A 27,408-nucleotide genomic window follows, 5' to 3' on the forward strand; every position below is an offset into this window, starting at 1 on the left:
ACTAGCAGTAAAGTTCAGATATATCATTAAAGACTGCATAGCATGAATTCAAGGCTGCATATAGATAACCTTTACAATATAAGCTGTCTAGGAAAAAATATGCATCATGTAGAGTATTTTTTCAGATTTCAGAGCAATATAGTTAGAAATATATTAAACATGAGCATGCCTCAATTAATTGGGGTTTTTTTGATATAAACAAAAGGAATTATTTTTCTGTGAAAATAAAAGACTAGTATATAAAACATGTTTGGTCTCTTAAACGTGAATCTCATATGGAACAGTTGAACAAATATATTTTCTCTATTAAAAATTTAAGTAACAATAAAATTTGTTTAGAAATATTTGTTTTTATTTTGGTATTTTATTATCATGCTTTATAATATTACTATACAATATTGCAAATCTCATAGCAAGATGATAAAGATTAAAATGAAAAACTGTACTAGATAAAGCATAAAACTAAACAGCTCAGAATAAAGCTGCTGTGTTTGACAAAGATTAAATCCTATTTACATATTCTATAGAAATCTAATAAAATGTGAGCCAAATACCTAAATTTCAGATTAAGAGATAAACTGCCTAGATCTGGATTCTAGTTGTAACTGTGTTTTTATGCTGTTTTCTCATTCATAAAATGAGATATAACAGTTCTACCTCAGGGCTTTACTGTAAAGATTAAATTAGTTAAAACCTACAAAGCACCCATAAAGGTCCTCACACAACATAAGGACTCATGCATTATGAGCTAGTGTTGTCACCATCATCCCTCATTAGAACTGTGCACATGCACACGTGCACACACACACTCTCTTGGTCCACTCACTTTAATCTCTTGCATAACACAGTGTTTTAGAAGTATTTTTCCTCTTGTCAATTCCCTGTTTTCTCCTTCCTCATTCTCTCTCATTCATACACATAAAAACACATATAACACCACTACCATCATAACTAAAAAATTTTTAAAGGAATGAATTAAAAGAATGAACTACAATCTCAACCAAGAGTCACAAAGTAACTTCTCCATAATTACTTAGAAAGGACACTAAGGAATAAGTTCCAGGTTAGAATGGTAGGCTGAAATGGCAATTAAAAACTTTTTTTCTTCCTTCAATTCCTAAAAAAATTAGCAAACAAAAAATTTTTTGAACAAAAAAAAATTAATAAAAAATAACCAAGCAACAAAAGGAACATAACATAAAGCACCAAACATTAAATAATTGGTTGCCATGAAGAAAATAAAGATACTAGAACTAGAGCTAAGGGTGCAGCAAAGTTTAGTTCTTAACCATGTCCCATGTGCCCAAAGCAATACTATTAAGTTGACAAAATTCTGAGAAATTTTCTTAACACCTTCATATATGGAGAGAAACAAACTGGGCACATATTGTTATTCTTTGCATCTTCTAATTGAAGATGCTAGAAAAACCTACAGAGCAAAAACTGATGAAGCAAGGAAGCAAAAATATAGGCCTAATTTCTCAGGACAGAAGTAGACTCGAGATTATTTTCTGAAATGACGAATAAGGATTCAAAACCTAAGCACATTTTTCCTTTATGACAATTGTCCATAGCTTCTAATAAGATGGAACAAACATGGCAGAAGATACCTAAAACCTTACAAAAGAAAGCAAAACTTAGGTGTGCTAAGAAAGCCTCCTCACCTATTTCAAAGATCTCTCTCCCTCTCTTCATGATAAGCTGCACAATATTGGGCAAATATCAAATTACAAACATCAAACTGTAGTTCAGAAAGGGAAAAAAATAGCTTTACATACAATGGAGAGAAGGGAAGAAGTGATTAAGATATTCTGTTTGTCTAAACAAAACAGACTATCTGGGCAGAACATTCTAAGAATGAACAAGATGAAAAGTAAAAGCATGGTAACAATGCAAAAATATATCACCAATCAATGAATACATTAAAAACGACCTAATAGGGGTGCCTGGGTGGCTCAGTCGGTTAAGCGTCTGCCTTCGGCTCAGGTCATGATCTCAGGGTCCTGGGATCAAGCCCCACGTGAGGCTCCTTGATCAGCAGAGATTCTGCTTCTCCCTCTGCCTCTTCCCCCTGCTCATGCCTGTTCACTCCCTCTCTCTCTCTAATAAATAAATAAAATCCTTTAAAAAAATAAAATAAAAATGACCTAATAATAAAATTTTTATATAAAACTGAAAGATTCTATACAAATGACAATGAATCCTAAGAGAATGTGACAAAAAAAAAAAACCTCAAGATTATCTTCTTCTAATGAACAACCTAACAAAAATGTAACTCAAACACACAAAAAAATAAGATAAAGAGAGAAGTTGAAGACCTAAATAAAGAACAAAACATAATCATTAGAGACGAATAAATTACAAAGATTGGGCATTACAAACAAAATGAAACACTAAAAATTTAATTACTGATGGCTAGAGATCAAAGAAAGCACAAAAAGAAATAACTGATAGATACAAAAGACAAAAAGGCATATCTGACATAGATTGTGTTGCTAACTAAAAAAAAGAAAATAAAATTGAAAAAATATTTCAGGAGTACCTGGGTGGCTCAGTCAGTTAAGTGTCTGCCTTCGGCTCAGGTCATGATCTTGGGGGTCCTGGGATCAAGCCCCACATCAGATTCCCTGCTCAATGGGGAGTCCGCTCCTCCCTCTCTCTGTGCCTCTCCCCCCCACTCATGTTCTCTCTTGCTAGCTCCGCTCTCTCTCTAATAAATAAATTTTTAAAAATATTTAAAAAAAGAAAAAATATTTCAAAATATAATTTCAAGAACTGAAGGAAAAATGTGAATTTGCAGATAATAACAAAAGACCATGTTCCAGGAAAATGTGATAAATGATGTTCAATATTGAGCCATACTGCTGTTACAGAGATGAACTTCATGGGCAAATAAAGAAATCTCAGACACAATAGAAGCAAATAGTCGATTGAGGGCTAATATCAGACTGGTCTCAAACTTCTCTGAAAGAACATTTGAAGCCAGAAGACAAAGAAGGAATGTCTACAAAATTCTAAAGGAATGCAAGTGTTAGCCAAGAATATTAAACTCATCAGGATGTCATTCAAATATAAAGACAGAAGGCAAATGTTCTTAAACATGAAAAAATTTTCATTGTACAGCACACATGAACCCTTGTGTGGGAAAAAATGATGAAACCTAAGCCAATTAAGAATTGAGTCTAAAGAAGGAGCCTAGGGCTGCCTGGGTGGCTCAAGTTGGTGAAGCGTCTGCCTTCAGCTCAGGTCATGATCCCAGAGTCCTGGGATCAAGCCCCATATTGGGGTCTCTGCTCAGTGGGAGCCTGGTTCTCCCTCTGCCTGCCGCTCTCCCTGCTTGTATTCTCTCTCTCTCTGTCAAATAAATAAATAAAATCTTTAATAAAAATAAAGAAGGAACCTAGAATTAATAAACTATGACTAATAAAAGGGGGGTAATGAATCCATTTAAATATTTTCAATCACTCAAGTACTATCAGTGATTGTAAAACATGAATGTTATATATTTAGACAATATGAAAATTAAAGTATAACTTTAAAAATTGGGAAGTGAAGAGAAAAAAATGAAAAAAAAAAAAATAAGATGACTAATGTCCTCAGCCTTCATAACAGGTTACAAATTGAAATATGCAATTTAAAATACAATGACATGAATAAAGCTCTTATTTAAAAAAATAAGCCACTGACCATGTAATTTTATCATAATTTACTAACCTCCTATTCTTTGAGAAAATACTGGTTTTTGTTTTGTTTTGTCACAGAGACTTTTACTTCTGTTTTTCCTCAGTTTTACCTGTTAGGAGTTTACATACAATGCTGCAATGAAGAGCCTTCTTTGTATATCCTTATATACTAGTACTTTTTATTTCCAAAAAATATACTGACAGAATAGGAATATTGAGTAAATGAGTATTTGTGTGTATCTATATAATTATCAAAATACATATGGCCCAACACTTAAAATGTACATTTCCACTAAAAATATAAAAAAATACCACTGCCCATCTCCTCTATCTTCTTCAGGAGTACATCACTCTATTTACTTATCACTCTACTTTATCCCAATCTGAGAACAGAGAAGTGAAAGATCATGATTTCTGAAATCTGCATTTCCTTGAATATTTGCGTTTTTGATTATCATTTTATATCTTACTGCTTACTTACATTCTTCAGTGAAATTCCTATTCAAATCCTCTGAATATATGTCTTTGGGTTTTTTTGATCCTTTCACAAAAATTATTAATATAGTGAACATATTAATTTATCAGTCTTTCACATTCTATTATGTCTTCACATTTGTTGATATCTTTCCTCAGCTTAATGTTATGGGTAGTAACAGCTATTTACTTTTATAGTTTCTAATAGAAGTGCCTGTCTTGGTTAGAAATTTCCCTCATATGCCTTAGTTCCACTTTTATAGTTTTCTAAATATTTTCCTAAAATATATACTATGTCATCTTTCATCCCTTTTCCCTTATTCCATAGGGAAGATTTTTTTGGATATGCTGTCTTTTATAGTATTAATTAGTACTGTATATCTGGAAAGGCAAGTACATCTTCAATATTCTTTTTTCATAAATCTTAGGGCTATATAAAAGCATTTATTTTCCCATTTTATCTGGATATTTGGATATCTGAATATATAATTTGTAAGTATTTAATATTTGGACATTTTTAAAGGATACTTAAGTGTCAAATTACTCCACTTTTTTTTAATGAATGGTATATACTAAAGGATATTGCACTGAATTTATTTATGTGAGAAAAACTGACATTTTTATGACATTAAAATTACCTCATTTTGACTATAAAGGGTATTATGGAGAAAACTGAGAAAACATGAGTAAGGTCTGTAGATTAAATAATAACCAATGTAATATTAGTTATAACCAATGTTAATTTTCTGATTTAATAACTGTGTAGAATATACAGGACTGTACAGAATTAAAACACAGACCAGGCATAGGAAATTTTCACTGAAGAAATTAAAAAGAGAAGATCACTATGACTTCAGCTTGCTCTCAAATTCAGAAAAACATAAAAAGAGGGAGAAAAGTAAATATAATAAAACTAAGAATCACAGAATCTAGGAGAAGGGTAAACAAGAGTTCTTGTGTTACTCTTAACAACCTTTCTATAAGTATCAATTTATTTCTGATTGATTCTGTCTGTCCCCCCTCTCACACATACACACACACAGAGCAACATATACAATCCAGTACAGAATGACTTTCCGGTAGCTTATATTTTGTTTTGTATTAAGCTTTATATAGTTTTGTTCCAAACAGTATCCGTGCATTCTTATAGAATTTGACCCAAAATAGTATTTTTGTCTTACCTGTAAACAGACTGTATTACTGATTTCCATTCTTAGTGACTACTGCTTGCTAGTCATCAAACAAACGATATTATTTTTTTGCATATTTATCTTATATCTAATAATTTTACCAAAGTCCCTATTAATTCTGGTAGAAAAATGTTCAAGAATTTCTTAGATTTTCCTACCCCATAGCATTAGAAATCTAAAATTATTATTATTTCTTCTTTTCTAGCATTTACATTAACTATATTCACCTTTACAAAAACATCAAAAAATGTTATATAACGGTGATAGTAGGGATCACTCTTCTTTTTTTAAGAAAAATGGCTTTCACCATTTAAAATGTTTAGTAAAGTCTTTATCATATTCAAACTATTACATACATTAGGCTGGTTGCTAAAATTTATCATATGCTTCTTTCTACATTTATTGATACCTTCACATGATTTTTCTATTTTTAATTTGTTGATATAATTTATTTTGTAGGTAAGCATCTTAACATTAAACCATCTCTGGATTCCATGAGTAAATTCTAAGTGGACACACTATATAATTCTTTCATTGTATTGTTAAATTGTTGGTCAAGTTTTAGTTAGAATTTTGTACCCATATTCTTAAATGAAATTGGTCCTCTAGAGTTTATTTTTCCAGTATCTTTTTCATGTTGTGACAGCTATATAAAATGTCCTGGGAGTGCATCTTTTTTAATGCACTGGAAGAATATCAGCAACATTTGAATTATCTGCTTTTAACATTTTCTAAAGAACCCAGATGGTACTTTTTAATTTTTTTTTCTAATTCTTAGCAAATGTTCTTGTCAAATTTTCTACTTCACTTCAGTTGTGAATATTGATAATTTATATACCCACAGCACCATTAATTTCCTCTGATTTCATATTCGTTACACATGTTCATACACAACTGCCAAGATAGGCAGTGGTCCCATGATGGGTCTGTCACTTGTTCTCCCTATGAGGACTCAAAAAGAAAGCTGTGTGCTCCCTCATTTCCTCAGCTACAAATATTAGCATGGTCTCATACCTCAAAGGAAAAGAGACTTCATGCCTCTGTGTTTCAGCTTCTCCCTAGAACCTGTAAGATCTTGTCTCTACAAAGCAATTTCCATTTCTGCTTGGTTGTCATTTCTGGTTAATTAGCTCTGCCTTTCCCAGAGAGGGCCAAAGTCCTTCACTAACTCACATTATAGCAAAACTACCAGAGCCAAACCCACTTACATGGTTAAGATCAGGTCAACCAAACACAGAAGCTGCCATGGAGCAACTTGTAGATAAAATGGAGTTGAGAAGAGAGGGCTACAGAGAACTGTACTATCGTCCCAGAATCCCCCATGACTCTCAAAAATTCATATTTAATTTTGTGATGATATATATTTGCTGAGACCATTTTACCTATGCAGTTTCCCACAATTACCATTAAAAATGGCAATTTCCTCACACCTACCACATGTTTAACCTACCTCAAATTCTGCATGTCTGTGAATATCCTCTGCTCGTTGCCTGCTCAGGATAAATTCAGCTTCATTTGCTACTCTTACTAGATGATCCTTCATTGTTTGGCTAAGCAACCTGTAAAGAGATGAATACTGTCAAATAAATAAATGTACACACACACAATATATATAATTAATCAATGCTCAAAGCCAATGTATCTTGTTATTTGGGGCAGGAAAGGATGTTTACTCCATCATACCCAATGAAGTGCCATTATGTCACACTAAATAATTAAAGGATATAATAGCAAAAAATTATCCTCCTGGCAACAGCAGATTAGCTTTTATCCAACTAGCTGTCCAAGGAAAACAACTAAAACTGCTGGATTAAATTTGTGTTTTAATCTTTTTTAAGGTACTGGAGAGTTTACAAGGCAGCCACGATTTAAGGAGCCAAGATCCTAGAGAAGAAAGCACACAGATGACATTCAGCATGACTTTTTTCATTGAACCATTTACTTTTTACAGGTGGAAATAGAGAAGCTAAACAGAGAGAGTTTTACAGAGCTAGGGAGACAAAAATTGAATGTTATAAGCTGTCAAGGTTGAGGGATCCTAGATTACCCAGGCTTACAAAAGGAACCCAAGTATACCCTAAGAAAGAGTATAGACCAGTCCTCAAAGACACTAAAACAGACTCTCAAACAACATTATAGTGATCTTCACTTAGATTATGAGGAAGCCAAAAAGCTAAACAAAAATTTCAAAATCTCACAAGGTAAGGAGAAAAGAAATAGACATACCAACACAGGAGAACTATATTCCAGGCAAACTGGAAACAGAGCAAACTCTCACAAAAATTTTAAAAAACTCCAGCCTTGAATCACCTCAGTCCTAAATTAACATAATCAGCACCTAGACTAACTGGTAATCAGAAATCAAAAGGAAATCCCTAGAGGAAGATCTCATCACCTAGAGACTTACATTTACCCCTGTAATTTTAAATATAATTTCCAACAGTCAATCACCAATTAATAGGAATAAAAAGAAACAACAATAAAAGAATGAAAACCAAATAGAAGACAACTCAGACAATCGAGATAGTGAAGTTTCATATCTGAACATTGAAATAAATGTAGTTATGGTTCAGGACAACAGATTCTAAGAAAAAGAATTCCAGTAGAGACTGGAAACTGTTAAACCACTGAACAAAACAAATATGAAATTAAGAATAGATTTACCAGCTTATTAAACTCATAAAGAAGAACTTAACTGAAGAATAGGTCAATGACAACTAAACAGAACCATGGTAAGAAAAATGATGAAAACCTGACCAAATAACAGACATATGGAAGATGGTAAAAAGGTCTAACAGGTGTGAATCAAGAGTAAGGAAAAAAGACAAATAATTCAAAAAGAGCAATAATTGAAGAGATAATGGGAAATATTTTTTGAAAATTGAGGGAAAAAGCCATTGAGCCATACGTTGAAGTGCTACAAACTCCAAGCAGGATCAAAGAATACCACACCTAGTCATGTCATAATAAAACTGTCAAAGGAAAAAAATCTTAGCCAGAGGGAGGGAAAAAGTGGAAGAGGTAAGGGCACTTACATGCCTTCAAAAGAGCAAGAATAAGACTGATGGAAGCCATGTAAGAATGCAATGACCCCTATCAAGTGCTAAACAAAAAGAGCAGCTAATTAAGAATTCTATGCCCCCAAAACACCTTTTAAAGATAAAAGTGAAAGTATCCAAAATATAACACTGTGAAGAGTCTTTTTTCTAAACTCCCTCAACTGCCTAGAAGCACAGTCTCCCAAAACAATTCATCTGTTACAAGTCCTCTCCACTGAAGTTTCACAACCAGGAAAGAATGACTCCTATTACCTAGAAACTTAGCAGTCAGCACCTGGATAGGAAATTGTCTAAAGGGACACTGTCACAAAACTATCTTATCTCCCATATATTCTCCTAAGGGTTCATTTATCTTTGCTTAAAGTCATTTGTTTTCCCCTAAGTGCCCTCACCTATTAAGATGGTACAAAGCCTCAAAATTTAACCTCTTTCTTGAGTCACATTTTTCTATGAATTCTCTTAAACATCCATCAATTTTATTTTTTTTTAAAGATTTTATTTATTCATTTGACAGACAGCGAGAGAGGGAACACAAGCAGGGGGAGTGGGAGAGGGAGAAGTAGCCTCCCTTCTGAGCAGGGAGCCCGATACAGGGCTCGATCCCAAGACCCTGAGATCATGACCTGAGCCAAAGGCAGATGCTTAACGACTGAGCCACCCAGGCCACCCCAAACATGCATGAATTTTAAAAGATTTTATTTATTTATTTGAGAGAGAGAGAGAATGAGAGAGAACACATGAGAGGGGGGAGGGTCAGAGGGAGAAGCAGACTCCCTGCCGAGCAGGGAGCCCGATGTGGGACTCGATCCCGGGACTCCAGGATCATGACCTGAGCTGAAGGCAGTCGCTTAACCAACTGAGCCACCCAGGCGCCCCAAACATGCATGAATTTTAAAAAATGTCTTTTCTCTTGCCAGTCTCTCTTTTGTCAATTTGATGCACTGGCCCCCAAAGAAAGAAAATAAGAAGATAGAGGAAAAATTTTTCGTCTTAGGCAAAAGCAAAATAAGCACATTTAACGACAAACAAAACAGAGAAATTGTCAATAGACAAACCACATTAAAGGGAGTTTTTCAGGGGCGCCTGGGTGGCTCAGTTGGTTAAGCACCTGCTTCGGCTCAGGTCATGATCCCACGGTCCTGGGATCAAGCTCCGCATTGGGCTCCCTGATCAGCGGGGAGTCTGCCTCTCCCTCTACTCCTCCCTCCTGCTCATGATCTCTCTCTCTCTCAAATTATTTTTTTTTTAAAGGGAAGTTTTTCAGACAAGTAAAATAGTATCAGATTGATTTAACACAAGGAGGTAGAAAAGAAAAAGTCAACATGGGTAATCTAAAAGAATACTGAATGTATGTAACAATTATAATAATGACTTCTAAAATTCAAAAATATCATAATGTTAAAATATGTACTAGCAATCAAAGCAAAAGAAATTAGTGTTGTAATGTACTTTCACGTCCAAGAACTGGTGAAAGAACCAATTTATTTAAGATGTTATCAACTCTAATATTCATGTTTCAATCCCGAGGCAACCACAAAAGGTATCTAAAATAATGTATAACCAATACACCAATAGAAAAAAAAAAACAACTGAATAACAAAAATCATTTAGCTTAAATGAAAGAAAAAAAAAGAAACATACAAAACATGGAACTAAAAAGGACACAGATAATAAGAAGTTAAGTTTTAACCTAAATACATCAGGAATATATAGAAAGCAAACAAATTTAATGATACAATTACCATCACGTACATTTTTTTTTAAGTATGTGCTGTTTAAACATAACACAGTTTCAATATAAGGTTGCATAAACGTTGAAAGTCATTTTTCAAAAAGATAAACAATTTAAAAAGTAGTGAAAGAAGACTATTGTACCTTTATTAATGTAAGAAAAACTTGGCTTTAAGAAACAAAATTAGAGATAAAGAAATAAGTACTTCAAATGATAAGGTGAATGAGTCAGAAAGATAGAAATTCAAAATTTTGAGACTCTACATTTTTATGTTCCTAAGAATATGACTTACAACTAGGTGTAGAAGATATAAAGCTATAGCATATTTTAACAGTGTGATTACAAACCTGATGAAATGGACACATATATCACATTTCACCCACTAAGTGAAAAATAAATACGCTTATCATGAAAACATGGATCATATACAAAACAGGCAAAATGTGGGGTCAAAAAGAAATCTATAATAAATTTCAAAGGAAGAAATCATACTCAGTACATTCTCTGACACAACAGAACTAAACTAAAAAAAAAAAAAAATTCTGCACAAAGCAACTCTAGGATGGCCTCCAATTTTCCAAATTTCTGGTATCCTCAGCCTTATGTAATCGTCTCCCTGAAATTGTGGATAGGAGCTATGGCATGCCTCTAAGCAATAAAACATGCCAAAATTGAAGAAATATCATTTCCATCATTACATTAAATAAGATTCAAACTTCCACCTTACTAGCAATCTCCCTCTATTCAATCTCAACCCTGATGGCTTAACTAAAGAAACCTGGCATGTTATGAGCTGCCCTATGGAGAAGTCCACGTGGCAAGAAGCAGAGTACAGCCTTCAGACAACCACCAGGAAGGAACTGAGACTCAATCCCATCAACTCACAAAAAATTAAATCCTGCCAACAACGAGATGAAATTGGAAGCAAATACTTCCTCAGTCAAACATCAAATGACCCACAAACACCTTACCTACAGCCTTATAAGAGACCCTGAAGGAGAGGGGCCAGACAAGCTATGCCCTGAATCCTAACCAACAGAGACTATGAGATAATAAATGCATGTTTCTTTAAGGCCAGATTTTGGAAATATTGTTGACACAGTAATAACACTTGTGCCCAATCAGGAGCAAGATGGCAGAGGAGTAGGAGACCTGGATTTCATCTGGTCCCAGGAATTCAGCTGGATAGGGATCAAACCATTCTGAACACCTACAAACTCAACAGGAGATCGAAGAAAAGAACAGCAAAAATTCTCTGAACAGAAAAGCGACTACTTTCTGGAAGGTAGGACGTGCGGAGAAGTGAATCCAAGGCGATATTCGGGAGGATAGATGGCGGGGGAGGGGGCGCCGCCCGCTGCTTCTGGCAAATAATAGAGCAGCGGAGCACAAAATCGGAAGTTTTAAAAGTCTGCTCCGCTGAGGGACGTCGCTCCAGTGGCTAAGCTGGGGGTGGAACCCTCGCGGGACAGTGTGGTCTCAGGACCTCGGGGTCACAGAGAGACTGGGGGTGCCTGAGTGCGGCAGAGCTCCCAGATATCGGAGCGGAGAAGCTGGCTGCAGAGGCAGAGCCGAGGCACAGGCTGTCAGCTCAGGGTTGCCATAAACCCTGATCCCGGGCACAGTCGGGCCACTGCTCCTCCAGCAGGGACCCAACAAGCGGCAGGTCCAGGGAGAATCCCCTTCCTCCCCCAGTGGGAGCAGCGCAGGAGCACACCGCAGGGATCTGCTGGGTTTGGAGACTCCACACAGAGTTGGGTGCCAGAGATAGAAACGCTCGGTCACAGGCCAGGTGAGCACAGAGTGCGGCCAGAGACGGGGGAGACAAGAGTGACTGACTGCTTTTCTATGGGGGCTCACTGAGGAGTGGGGCCCCAAGTTCTCGGCTCCTCCGGGGCAGAGACTGGGAAGCCACCGTTATCACTCTCATCCTCCAAAGCTGCACGGAAAGCTTGCAGGGAACAAAAGCTCCCGAGAGCAAACCCCAGCAGATTATTTAGCCGGGAGGGGGCAAGGGCGGGGCAATTCCGCCTCGGGCAAAGACATTTGGGGACCACAGCAACAGGCCCCTCCCCCAGAAGATCAGCGAGAACAGCCAGCCAAGACCAAGTTTATGGATCAATGAGAACGGCAGAACTCCAGAGCTCGGGGAATACAGCACATAGAATCCATGGCTTTTTGACCATGATCCTTAAGTCTTTCAAAGTTAATTTTTTTTTAACTTTTTATTTTTTTTTTAATTTTTCTTTTTCCTTTTACAACCAACATCTTATCAATCCTTTTTAAAAAACGTTTTTATTTCTCATTTTTAGAGTCATATTCTATCCCTTCATAGCAGTTACCCTTATTTTTGGCATACATATATATATATATAAGTTGTTCTCTCTTTAAAATTTTGAGATACAGTTTCTTCTAACAGATCAAAATATACCCTAAATCTCTAGTGTATAGCTTTGGTTCTAGTCTCCTGCCTGAACACATTCTCTCACTTTTTTTTCTCTCTTTTTTTTTAAATCCTCTTCTTGCTTTTTTCAAACAACTTCTTATCAATTCCTTTTATACATTTTTTTATAATTTACATCTTTACAGTCATATTCCATCCCTTCATCGTATCAACCCTTATTTTTGTACATATATAAGTTTTTCTTTCGTTAAAATTTTGGGAGACACTTTCTTCTAACAGACGAAAATACACCCAAAATCTAGGGTGTGGAACTGATCTATGCACCAGCCTGATCATATTGGTCATATTCTGTTTTTGTTTTGTTTTGTTCTGTTTTTGTTTGTTTTTATCTTTTTCTTTTTCTTTTTTTCTTTCTTTCCCTTTCTTTTCCCCTGGCTTCAGGTCTTTTCTGATTTGTTTAGAGTATATTTTCTGGGGACACTGTTACCCTGTTAGCATTTTGTTCTCTCATTCATCTATTCTCCTCTGGACAAAATGACAAGATGGAAAAAATCACCTCAACAAAAAGAACAAGAGGTAGTACCGACTGCCAGGGACCTACTCAATACGGACATTAGTACGATGTCGGACCTAGAGTTCAGAATCATGATTTTAAAGATACTAGCTGGGCTTGAAAAAAGCATGGAAGTTATTAGAGAAACGCTTTCTGGAGAAATAAAAGAACTAAAATCTAACCAAGTCGAAATCAAAAAGGCTATTAAAGAGGTGCAATCAAAAATGGGTGCACTAACTGCTATGATAAATGGGGCAGAAGAGAGAATCAGTGATACAGAAGAGCAAATGATGGAAAACAAAGAAGCTGAGAAAAAGAGAGATCATCAACTACTGGATCACAAGGGCAGAATTTGAGAGATAAACAATACCATAAGACGAAACAACATTAGAATAACTGGGATCCCAGAAGAAGAAGAAAGAGAGAGAGGGACAGAAGGTGTCTTGGAGCAAATTATGGCAGAGAACGTCCCTAATTTGAGGAAGGAAACACACATCAAAAGAGAGGCACAGAGAACCCCCCTCAAAATCAATAAAAATAGGACAACACCCCAGCATCTAATAGTAAAACTTACGAGTCTCAGAGACAAAGAGAAAATCCTGAAAGCAGCTTGGGAGAAGAGATCTGTAACCTACAATGATAGAAACATTAGATTGGCAACAGACCTATCCACAGAGACGTGGCAGGCCAGAAACGACGGGCATGATATATTCAGAGCACTAAACGAGAAAAATATGCAGCCAAGAATACTATATCCAGCTAGGCTGTCACTGAAAATAGAAAGAGAGATAAAAATCTTCCAGGACAAACAAAAACTAAAGGAATTTGCAAACACGAAACCAGCCCTACAAGAAATATTGAAAGGGGTCCTCTAAGCAAAGAGAGAGCCTAAAAGCAACACTGACCAGAAAGGAACACAGACAATATACAGTAACAGTCACCTCACAGGCAATACAATGGCACTAAATTCATATTTTTCAATAGTTACCCTGAATGGAAATGGGCTAAATGCCCCAATAAAAAGGCACAGGTTATAGATTGGATTAAAAAAGAAGACCCATCGATACGCTGTCTGCAAGAGACTCACTTTAGACCCAAAGACACCCCCAGATTGAAAGTGAGGGGGGGAAAACCATTTACCATGCTAATGGACACCAAAAGAAAGCTGGGGTGGCAATCCTTGTATCAGACAAATTAGACTTTAAACCAAAGACTGGAATAAGAGATGAGGAAGGACACTATATCCTACTTAAAGGGTCTATCCAACAAGAAGATCTAACAATTGTAAATATCTATGCCCCTAACATGGGAGCAGCCAATTATATAAGCCAATTAATAACAAAAGCAAAGAAACACACTGACAACAATACAATAATAGTTGAGGGACTTTAACACCCGCCCCTCACTGAAATGGACAGATCATCTAAGCAAAAGATCAATAAGGAAATAAAGACTTTAAATGACACCCTGGACCAAATGGATTTCACAGACATATTCAGAATATTCGATCCCAAAGCAACGGAATACACATGGAACATTCTCCAGAATAGATCACATCCTAGGTCACAAATCAGGTCTCAAAAGATTGGGATCATTCCCTGCTTATTTTCAGACCACAATGCTTTGAAACTAGAACTCAATCACGAGAGGAAAGTCGGAAAGAACTCAAATACATGGAGGCTAAAGAGCATCCTACTAAAGAATGAATGGGTCAATCAGGAAAGTAAAGAAGAATTTAAAAAATTCATGGAAACCAATGAAAATGAAAACACAACTGTTCAAAATCTTTGAGATGCACCAAAGGCAATCCTAAGAGGAAAGTATATAGCAATTACAAGCCTTTCTCAAGAAAGAAGAAAGGTCTCAAAGACACAACCTAACCCTATGCGTAAAGGAGCTATAGAAAAAACAGCAAATAAAGCCTAAACCCAGCAGGAGAAGAGAAATAATAAAGATCAGGGCAGAAATCAATGAAATAGACACCAAAAGAACAGTAGAACAGATCAACGAAACTAGGAGCTGGTTCTTTGAAAGAATTAACAAGATTGATAAACCCCTGGCCAGACTTATCAAAAAGAAAAGAGAAAGGACCCAAATCAACAAAATCATGAATGAAAGAAAAGAGATCACAACCAACACCAAACAATTATAAGAACATATTATGAGCAACTCTATGCCAGTAAATTAGATAACCTGGAAGAAATGGATGCATTCCTAGAGATGTATCAACTACCAAAACTGAACCAGGAAGAAGTAGAAAACCTGAACAGACCTATCACCACTAAGGACATTGAAGCAGTCATCAAAAATCTCCCACCAAAAAAGCCCTGGGCCAGATGGCTTCCCAGGGAATTCTACCAAACATTTAAAGAAGAATTAATACCTATTCTTCTGAAACTGTTCCAAAAAAATAGAAATGGAAGGAAAGCTTCCAAACTCGTTTTATGAGGTCACCATTACTTTGATCCCAAAACCAGACAAAGACCCCATCAAAAAGGAGAATTACAGACCAATACCTTGATGAACATGGATGCAAAAATTCTCACCAAAATACTAGCCAATAGGATCCAACAGTACATTAAAAAGATTATTCATCAGGACCGAGTGGGATTTATCCCTGGGCTGCAAGGTTGTTTCAACATCCACAAATCAATCAACGTGATACAATACATTAACAAAAGAAAGAACAAGAATCATACGATCCTCTCAATAGATGCAGAAAAAGCACTGGACAGAGTACAACGTCCTTTCTTGATCAAAACTCTTCAGAGTATAGGGATAGAGGTACATACCTCAATATCATAAAAGCCATCTATGAAAAACCCACAGCGAATATCATTCTCGATGGGGAAGAACTGAGAGCTTTCCCCCTAAGGTCAGGAACACGGCAGGTATGTCCACTGTCACCACTGCTATTCAACATAGTATTAGAAGCTCTAGCCACAGCAATCAGACAACAAAAAGAAATAAAAGGTATCCAAATCGGCAAAGAAGAAGTCAAACTCTCACTGTTTGCAGGTGATATGATACTTTATGTGGAAAACCCAAAAGACTCCACCCCAAAACTGCTAGAACTCATACAGGAATTCAGTAAAGTAGCAGGATATAAAATCAATGCACAGAAATCAGTGGCATTCCTATACACCAACAACAAGATAGAAGAAAGAGAAATTAAGGAGTCGATCCCATTTACAATTGCACCCAAAACCGTAAGATACCTAGGAATAAATCTATCCAAAGAGGCAAAGGATCTGTACACAGAAAACTATAAAATACTCATGAAAGAAATTAAGGAAGACATAAAGAAATGGAAAAATGTTCCATGCTCATGGATTGGAAGAACAAATATTATGAAGATGTCAATGCTACCTAGAGCAATCTACACATTCAGTGCAATCCCTACCAAAATACCATCAACTTTTTCAAATAAATGGAACAAATAATCCTAAAATTTGTATGGAACCAGAAAAGACCCCGAATAGCCAGAGGAATGTGGAAAAAGAAAAGCAAAGCTGGCGGCATCACAATTCCAGATTTCCAGCTCTATTACAAAGCTGTCATCATCCAGACAGTATGGTACTGGCACAAAAACAGACACATAGATCAATGGAACAGAATAGAGAGCCCAAAAATGACCCTCCACTCTGTGGTCAACTAATCTTTGACAAAGCAGGAAAGAATGTCCAATGGAAAAAAGACAGTCTCTTGAACAAATGGTGTTGGGAAAATTGGACAGCCACATGCAGAAGAATGAAACTGGACCATTTCCTTACACCACACACAAAAATAAACTCAAAATGTAGAAAGACCTAAATGTGAGACAGGAGTCCATCAAAATCCTAAAGGAGAACACAGGCAGCAACCTCTTCGACCTCAGCTGCAGCAACTTCTTCCTAGAAACATCGCCAAAGGCAAGGGAAGCAAGGGCAAAAATGAACTAATGGGACTGCATCAAGATAAAAAGCTTTTGCACAGCAAAGGAAACAGTCAACAAAACCAAAAGACAACCGACAGAATGAGAGAAGATATTTGCAAATGACCTATCAGATAAAGGGCTAGTATCCAAAATCTATAAAGAACTTATCAAACTCAACACCCAAAGAACAAATGATCCAATCAAGAAATGGCCAGAAGACATGAACAGACATTTTTCCAAAGAAGACATCCAAAGGGCCAACAGACACATGAAAAAGTGCTCAACATCGCTCGGCATCAGGGAAATCCAAATCAAAACCTCAGTGAGATACCACCTCACACCAGTCAGAATGGCTAAAATTAACAAGTCAGGAAAAGACAGATGTTGGCGGGATGCAGAGAAAGGGGAACCCTCCTACACTGTTGGTGGGAATGCAAGCTGGTGCAGCCACTGTGGAAAACAGTATGGAGGTTCCTCAGAAAGTTGAAAATAGAGCTACCATACGATCCAGCAATTGCACTACTGGGTATTTACCCCAAAGATACAAATGTAGGGATCCGAAGGGGTACGTGCACCCCGATGTTTATAGCAGCAATGTCCACAATAGCCGAACTGTGGAAAGAGGCAAGATGTCCATCGACAGATCATGGATAAAGAAGATGTGGTATATATATACAATGGAATATTATGCAACGATCCAAAGGAATGAGATCTTGCCCATTTGCAACGACGTGGATGGAACTGGAGGGTGTTATGCTGAGCGAAATAAGTCAATCAGAGAAAGACATGTATCATATGACCTCACTGAGGTATTCTTAATCTCAGAAAACAAACTGAGGGTTGCTGGAGTGGTGGGCGGGGAGGGATGGGGTGGCTGGGTGATAGACATTGGGGAGGGTATGTGCTTTGGTGAGTGCTGTGAATTGTGCAAGACTGTTGAATCACAGATCTGTACCTCTGAAACAAATAATGCAATATATGTTAAGAAAAAAAAAAAAAAAGAAGAAGCTAGCAGGAGGGAAAGAATGAAGAGGGGGAAGTTGGAGGGGGAGACGAACCATGAGAGACAATGGACTCTGAAAAACAAACTGAGGGTTCTAGAGGGGAGGGTCTGGGGGGATGCGTTAGCCTGGTGATGGGTATTAAAGAGGGCACATTCTGCATGGAGCACTGGGTGTTATGCACAAACAGTGAATCATGGAACGCTACATCAAAAACTAATGATGTCATGTATGGTGTTTAACATAACAATAAAAAAATTTTTTTAAAGAATTTACAAAAGATCAGCTATGGTAGAAATACGAGTTAGCACAATCTGGGTGAACCATGTGAATCTTCTTATCAATCTCTTATGAAATAAAAACCCCGAAACACTTGAAAAATAAATAAATAAATAACACTTGTGCCCATCAATATCTGAAAATTGTGAATACACCTTCCATAAGAAAAGAAACATGATAATGGAAATTAGAAAACACTCTGAACTAAAAGATTATGAAAACAACAAATTAAAACATGGGATTCTGCTAAATCTATGCTTGGATAGAAATTTATACACTGAATAAAGAAAGAAGAAACTCTGAAAATAAATTACCTAAGTACTCAACTGAAGAAATGAGAAATAGATCACAGAAAACTCAATATACTGAAAATAAAAAGAGTAGAAATTAGTTAATTATGAAATAAAAATGCACTTTAGAAAATCAATAAACAAAAAACTGGTTCTTTCAAAAAACTAATAAAATCCAAAAGAATATGTAAACAATTAAAATTAATAATTGAATTTAGAAAGATCACTAGATTGAAGTGATCTAAATCACTACAAGTGATATGCAAAATACAGAAAAATCTACTACACTCCACTTAATAGTTACCCAAAATGTGGAAATAATTTTAAGTACTCATTTGAAAAGATCATCAAAATATGTAGGAACTAACCAAATGTCTAGAATTCTATATATAAACAAAAAGAATGCTGAGAGAAGTTAAAGAACACTTAAAGAAAATAAAGAAGGATCATACCATGTTCATGAAAGTGAAAGTGAAAGGTTCAATCAATTCTCCACAAAGTGATGTATAGCTATAACAAATCCCATTCAAAATTCTAGCAGGTCTCTCTATGGAATTTGACAAGTTTATTCTAACAGTTATATGAATATGTAAAGAACAAAGAATAGCTGAGACATTCTTAAAGAGGAGGAGGAAAGAGGAGGCATAACAACAATCATAATCTTCACAGAGGACTAATACCACCAAATATTAGGACTTATTATAATGATACATTAACCAAGACAGTGTAGTACTGGGGCAAACACAGATGAACAGACCAATAAATCAGAAGAGAACATCCAGAAACAGATTCACACATATATGCTCACCAGATTTAAGATAAAGGTACTTTTCCAATAAGGAGGAAGAAGCTGGGATTTTTCAATAACTGATCCTGGATCAATCAGTCATATGAACAAAATTAACCTTGACTTCTATCTCAAACCATAACAAACAAATCAATTCCAAATGGATCATAGACAAGACCTAAACACTTCTAGAAGCTTTCATAAGATCACATACAATAGTATCTTTAATGACTTAAAGATTTCTTGAAAAAAACACAAAATACAACATAATGAAAAATATTGATAAACTGAGCTTCTTTAAAATTAAAGATCTGTGCTTATGAAAGCCACCATGAAGAGAATTAAAAGCCAAACTTTCAGAAGGGAGAATACATTCGGAATACTTACAGTCAACAAGGAACTTACATCTTAAATATATAAGAAATTCTTACAAATAAAGACAATAATCATAATTTTTAAAAATGAGCAAAATACACAAGTAAGCACTTCACAAAAGATTTCCAAAAGACAAATAAACCCATGAAAAGATGTTCAAGATTACTGGTCACCAGGGAAATACAAATAAAACCATAAGCTATACTACATCCCACCGGAATTACTATATTTAAAAAAAAAAAAAGGGTACTGTCAAATTTTGGCAAGGATAAGAAGCAAAAGGGACTCTCATAATCCACAAAATATGTGAAAAAAGGGTTTATAGCAACTTTATTTATAATAGCCAAGACTAGCAACTACTCAAATGCCCACTAAGAGTAAAAAATGGATTTTTTAAAATAGTAGAATATTCATATAATATAATACTAAGCAGTACCAAAAGACCCAACTAATGTTATACATAACAAAATTAATTTCACTAACAATGTTGGGCAAAAGTACAAAAGAATATATACTATATGAATCATCTTGTATAAAAAGATTTTTTTAAACTCCTTTATGGTATTAGAAGGCAAGAGTTTAAGAGCTTTGGTGCTACTTAAGACCTCTCCATGTAGTGACTCATATGGAACTTTAATAATGATAACAGAGTTCTAAATTTCCCAGCAAAATACCTTGGATATATGAACAATTGTCCCATTTTGATGAATACTTCCACAACACCATTTACCTTCAATGAATACTAACAAAATGATTCATTTCATATAAATGCAATGCTTTTGGAACAAGTTTGCTATACATAGGCCTTCTAAACTTCTTTCTTTAAAAGGAATTGGAAAGAAAGGTTGGGCAGGATTAGGATTATTTTTTTTAATTTAATAGCCTAAGTGACTAAACTGCAACTAGACAATGCCTACCTACAAAAGTTAGACCCAACAACACTTATCAACAACAGCATGTCTATAAACCGGTAACAGGAACCCATTCTCATCTCATGGGGTACTTGTGTTTGTAGCAATATTTTAATCAAAATGTCAGTAAAATATGCATAGACTTTGATACAAAGCAATCATTACACTCCTCCTAAGTTACCATATGAACATGTTCCCACAAGTACAGAAATACATCTATGTGTACAAGGAATTTCACTAAAACAGTTTATAAAAGTGAAAAACTAAAAGAACGAAAATATGCAAACCTATAATGAGATAGATTCTTCTGAGATGACAACAAAAGGATTACTACAATATATTGTTAAGTGAGAAAGGAAAACTAAAAGAATATTATGCACAATAGGAGTTTGGGAAAAGTATGAAAGAAAATACACCAAACTGCCATTTACCTAGAATGAGGTCAGCAAAATAGGGCCTGTGGGCCAAATCTGGCCTGCCAGTCATTTTCGTTAATAAAGTTTTATTGGAACAAAGCCATGCCCATTTGTTTATTATCTACAGCTATTCTAACATCATTAACTGCAACAAGTTGAGTAGCAGTGACAGGCTATATGTCCTGCAAAGTCTAAAATATTTACTATCTGGCCCTTTCCAAAATAGTATGCCAGCCTCTGCTCTAGAAAGTAGGGCTGTATTTCTCTATTCTCCTTGTATTTCTCTATTCTCTATTCTCCTTGTATTTCTCTATTCTTTTAAGTTTTACGGTAAGGAATAATTAAAAGAAAAAGCGAAGATCTTTAAAGAAAATAGAATGGCTTTCTGCTCTTCTACCACTTCTTTCACATCTCTATTTGGTTGTTGCTTTGTTTTGTTGAGAGAGAAAGAGAGCCCATGTTCATGAGTGCGGGGAGAGGCAAAAGGAGAGGGAGAGAGAGAATCTTAAGTAGACTCCATGCCTACCACAGAGCCTGACTCAGGGCTCGATCTCACGACGGTGAGATCATGACCTAAGCCAAAACCAAGAACTGAGCCACCCGGGCGACCCTCCATATCTCTATTAAGTTCATATACACTATTTATAATTTGATTCCAAATCTGTCAGACCCTATCCATTATCCCAAAACTGTAACCCAGCCACTTTAGAAGTTAATGCATTGTCTTAAGATTTTGGGGTAAGATCATTAGGGTATTTTTCAAATGCTATTAAACAGAACACATTCAGACATTACAGATAAAAAACAATCCCTAGTGCAAGTTTAAAATAAGCTAATGAATAACTTCCTACGACTCTACAGATAGAGAAAGCAAGGGCTTTCATGAGTATAAACGTGAAATACTGGTTTGTGCTTCTTAGTTTCTCTCTAGAGACCAAAAACCACATCATGAATTAACATAAATATATTGCCTCACAGCACTCAAACATTAATTGAATTGATTAGTCAAGGACACACCATCCTCCCAGTCCCTAACCAAGCAACCTCAAAGTTATTCTCATCTCCTCTCTCTTCCCTACCACCTTCCTACAGGCTCCTAATCAATCAGCAAACACTGTCAGTTTTTCTCTGTAGTATTTCCAGGTTTAATTTATGCTCTGTATTTCATAGCTGATGTCCTAAAAATCAAGCCTTAATCATTTCATCTACACTATAACTGAACATGTCTTCTGACCTTTTAACATGTTTGTACATAATTCCCTCTGTCTTTTGAACCACTATCAAATATCTCTGCAACATCTACTATGCTATAAAGACTAGGCTAAGCACTGGAGACAAGTTTTTCTTATATTTTAGTTGGGGAGAAGAGAACACTCTGTTTCTTTCCAGCTTTAAACTCTATTATAAATGTATGACAGACAAATTCCAAGGTAACTTCCAACGAGTCAAGGTCTTCTATCCCATCCTACTGAATTTAATCTGGGCAAAATCTGGGACATGCTTCTAGGAAACAGAAAATAGCAAAGATGATGGGATAGTCATTCCTTAAACAGGTTACTTTACACAGCAAAGGTAAAGGGATAGTCATTCCTGTGACATGTTACATTACAATGCTCTGCTTTAGCAGACCAGAGAAATTCTCCAGCCATCCTTGAAAAAGTAAGCTACCATGTTATGAGAGGACCATATGACAAAGTGCTACAGGCAGCCTTTAGGAGCTGAGATTGGATGCTAGTGACAGCAAGCAAGAAAATGGGGACCTCAGTCTTACAAGTGAAAGAAACAAAATTATGTCAAAAACAATGTGAGCTTAGAAGAGGAATCCAAGTTCCAGAGAGGAACACAGCTTGGCCAACACCTTTACGATGTGGGGAATTCTAAGTAGAGTACACAGTTGAGCTGTACCCAAACACCTGACACACAAAAATTATAAGACAGGAAATATATGTTGGTTTAAACTTCAGGGGCACCTGGATGGCGCAGTCGGTTAAGTGTCTGACTCTTGGTTCTAGCTCAGGTTGTGATCTCTGGGTCGTGATCTCACAGCGGTGAGATGGAGTCCTGTGTTCAGCAAGGAGTCCATTTGAGTTTCTTTCTCCCTCTTCCTCTGCCCCTCCCCCACCCCGCCCCATACCATTGCTCGCTCTCAAATAAATATTTATAAACAAATAAATAATAAACTGCAATGTTTGTGATAATTTGTTAGGCAGCAAGAGATAATAAAATAATTACTACATAGGAACACATATGCTATCATAGTTCAGTCAGTAGAAGCAAAAATGATTATGTACTCCTCAAAATTTAACCAAAAAAAAAAAAAAAAAAAAAAAACCACCAATGGAGGGGCACCTGGGTAGCTTAGTCAGTTAAGCGCCTGCCTTCGGTTCACCCCACATCAGGCTCCCTGCTCAGGAAAGGAGCTTCTCCCCCTGCCTGCAGCTGCCCCTGCTGTGCTCTCTCTCTCAAACAAATAACTAAAATCTTTAAAAAAAAAAACAAAAAAAAAACTGTCTCTGTAACACTTTCTAATGCCCCTAAGGCACTCAACATCATGGCTGCAATTATTACCATAGCCACCAAACTTCTTTCCATTAGTCTTACTATTCTAGCCAATGCTTCACCAAAGTTATTTTTCCAAAATGAAAACCTGATCATCACAGTACACTTTTTAGTTTTAACTACCTTCCCATATCTACAAGAGAGAGCTAACATCTTTGCATGGCTTAGAAACCAGGCTCCCTTCTGCTACTCCTTTATACTCTAAGACTGCTTTCTCAAACATTACACCCTGTATTTTACACCTTTTTGCATCTGTTCCTACTATTCTCCCAGCCAGGAATGACCTCATTTCTTATTCCATCTTGCCTATCTTACTAATCCTTCAAAGCAAAACTCAAAAGTCAACTACATAAAACCTTTCCTGCTCCTACATCTGTTTTCCCTCCACAGAACTAATCCTCTACCAAGGTGTGCATGCCTCTGTTGTGGTACTTATTACATTGTATCATTCTGTATGAAACCATTTCAATTATCTTACATTCCAGATTCCACCAACCCTATATAATTTATCCTTATATCCCCAGGGCATAGATGGTTTCCAGCAGTGTTTGTCGGGAAAATAAATTCTTTGCATACTCACTGATGCCAGGCAATTCTAGGCTATTAAATGTGAGTAACACAGAGATGCATAAAACTGTCCACAAGGAGTTTACCATCTCACATAGGAAGGTAGGACTACATGCAAATAGTAAGGTAATGTGATAAGTCCCTTAAGGTTCTTAAAACATTTTCTTCTATCTTCTTCAACATGATATAGCAGTTTCCTGGTTTTCCTCCTACTTACTAGCTGCTTCTTCACTTCTTCCTGTCTCCTTCTCTGTACTACCTCTAAATTTTGTTGTGTCCCAGAGCTCAGTTCTGTGCCCTTTCTTCTATCCAAATTATCTCATTCATCCTGTGACCCTTCAATCTCACCTACAGGCTGATTCCTGTATCTCTAACTCATATAACCAACTCATATAACCAACTGTCCAACTGAAATCTTCACATGAATACCCAATGGGCATTTCAAATTTAACATTTCCAAAATGGAACTCTTGATTCTACCTACCCATTCTCAATAAAACCTCTTTCCCTATCTCTACCTCACTTTTTTCCACTTCAATAAATAGCACCTAAGTCCACTTAAATAAGCACTAGGATTAAAAAAATGTTAGAAAGGATATGGAGAATTTGAAACTCGTATGCACTGTTGGTGGGAATGTGAAATTGTGCCCCGAGTAAGGTAAGCGGTATGGCAATTCCTCAAAAAAATTAAAATATAGGGAGTGCCTGGGTGGCTCAGTCGTTAAGCGTCAGCCTTTGGCTCAGGTCATGATCCCGGGGTCCTGGGATCGAGCCCCGCATCGGGCTCCCTGCTCTGTGGGAAGCCTGCTTCTCTCTCTCCCACTCCCCCTGCTTGTGTTCTCTCTCTTGCTGTCTCTCTCTGTCAAATAAATAAATAAAATCTTTTAAAAAAAAATTAAAATATGATCATATATGGATCATGTGATCCAGCAATTCCACTTCTAGGTTTAGAGTCACAAGAACTGAAAGCAGAGTCTAGCAGCATTACTCACAAAAACCAGAAGGTAGAAGCAACCCAGTGTCCACCAATGGATGAATAATAAAATGTGGTATAGGGCGCCTGGGTAGCTCAGATGGTTGAGCGTCTGCCTTCAGCTCAGGTCATGATCCCAGGGTCCTGGGATCGAGTCCCACATTGGGCTCCCCGCTCAGCGGGGAGCCTGCTTCTCCCTCTGACCCTCTCCCCTCTCATGCTGTTTCTCTCTCGCTCGCTCTCTAAAAAATAAATAAAATCTTTAAAAAAAAATAAAAATAAATAAAATGTGGTATATGCATACAATGAAATAAAAGAAAATTCTGACATGTGCCACAACATGGATGAATCTTGAAGACATTATGCTAAGTAAATAAAGCCAGACACCCAAAGGACAAATGCTGTATGATTCCACTTATACAAGGTACCTACAGTAGTCAAATTCATGGAGACTGAAAGTACAATGGTGTTTTCCAGGGGCTGGTGGGGAGGGATGGGGAAGTTACTTAATGGGTGTAGAGTTTCAATTCTGCAAGATAAAATGAGTTCTGGAGATGGATGGTAGAGACAGTTGCAGAACAACATGAATATACTTAATGCCATTGTACCGTACACTTTAATCTACGATAAAAATAAATTAAAATTAGAAAACACTTAAGTTAAATGTCACCATCAAAAAACAAAACCAAAACCAAAAAGTCATATTATGCCACTCCTCTCCTTAAAACTCTGCAATATATTCTTTAAAAAAAAAAAAAGATTTTATTTATTTATTTGACAGAGAGACACGGCGAGAGAGGGAACACAAGCAGGGGAGTGGGAGAGGGAGAAGCAGGCTTCCCGCTGAGCAGGGAGCCCGATGTGGGGCTCGATCCCAGGACCCTGGGATCGTGACCTGAGCCGAAGGCAGACACTTAACCAACTGAGCCACCCAGGCGCCCCTCTGCAATATATTCTTACTAAGTAAGATTAAATCCAAATTTCTTATCCTAGCTTACAGGGCCCTAAATGTGATCTGAAACACTTCTAACATTTCTAAACCCCTCTCTCACTCCTTTTTTTCGAGCCACTCCAGCCTTTTGTTTCCATAATAAACAAACATCATTCCCTCCTCAAGGCCTTTGTTTTGCTATTTCCTCACCTTAAAATATTGTGACCTAAATCTCAAACGACTGGCTACTTTTCTTCATTCAAATCAAGTGTCACTTCACAAATCTTCTCTAAACACTCAGTATATTGGCCTCCCTATAAACTTTCCCCTCTTCACTCTCATAACATAATCCTGCTTTGTTTTCCTCTAAGCATTTATTACTATCTGAATTATTTGTTCACTAACTTGTTTATTATTTATCCTCTCCTCCATGACAGTTGAATCTTGTTCACAGCTTTATCTTCAGACTCCACAAGAGTGTCTGGCACATAGGATACAATCAATAAATAGGTACTAAACAAATGATAGAAAATGAATGCCAAAACCACCCCCAAACCTATTATTTTGTCCTTTCTTTACATCCAAAATCTCAATTTCCATAAGATACAATTCAATCCTTTTTCCCTCTAAGTAATATTCTGCAATTCTATTCCACAAAGACTTATTTTCATAAATCTTACATCTAATGTTGATTTTACATATATATATAGTATATATTTGTTTACACAGTATCAGAAAAATTCTATTTGATTGCTATTCCTTTATTTTCACTGTCAGACCACAGCTGATTGAGAAAGCACATCATTTAATTATTCTTTTTTAATCAACCATAGCACCTAAGAGGTACTATTTAGGTAGGCTGTACACAGTCTACAGTCATTATTTGATAAATGGATAGTCTGTGGCAATGGTTTAAAGTAAATATTCTCAAGTATCTAAATTTATCTAAGTAATTCAAAGCAAAACTCTAGAGCTTTTAGGTTAGACATAAACATATCAGAATTTTAAGTTTGCAACATTTTCACTGCATCATACAGAATATTACTGTCTAACCTTAATATTATGAAATTTGACTAGGATACGTATAAGGTATTTAATATTACTTTCAAACAAGAAAGGAAGCACTTTTTTCCTTCATAATTTACAAAATGCTTTTAAATCACAGGCCTTCCATTTAGACACACAAATACGACTTTTTCTTTCATTATGGAAAAAATAAAAATGACTTGACAATTTAAGTAATAAGATATCTAAATGAATAGGGGTTTTCTTTTTGCTTTTCTAAGGGACCAATTCTTTTTCCATCTA

General features: G+C 36.3%; 1 protein-coding gene across 6 annotated transcripts in view; it reads right to left on the minus strand.

Moving 5' to 3' along the window:
- The window catches only part of LRBA (LPS responsive beige-like anchor protein), an 841,444-nt gene that overhangs the window by 438,922 nt on the left and 375,114 nt on the right, over positions 1-27,408 (minus strand). For all 6 annotated transcript variants that reach the window (XM_064585149.1, XM_064585150.1, XM_064585152.1 and 3 more), the window contains one exon: positions 6,798-6,906. In XM_064585149.1, the coding sequence (XP_064441219.1) occupies positions 6,798-6,906 (109 nt within the window). The remainder of the gene's footprint in view (positions 1-6,797; positions 6,907-27,408) is intronic.

This window comes from Mirounga angustirostris, unplaced genomic scaffold (genome assembly GCF_029215605.1).
Source record: "Mirounga angustirostris isolate CCGP_5_RB_7025 unplaced genomic scaffold, mMirAng1.0.hap1 SCAF_2, whole genome shotgun sequence".
NCBI classification, from domain to species: Eukaryota; Metazoa; Chordata; class Mammalia; order Carnivora; family Phocidae; genus Mirounga; species Mirounga angustirostris.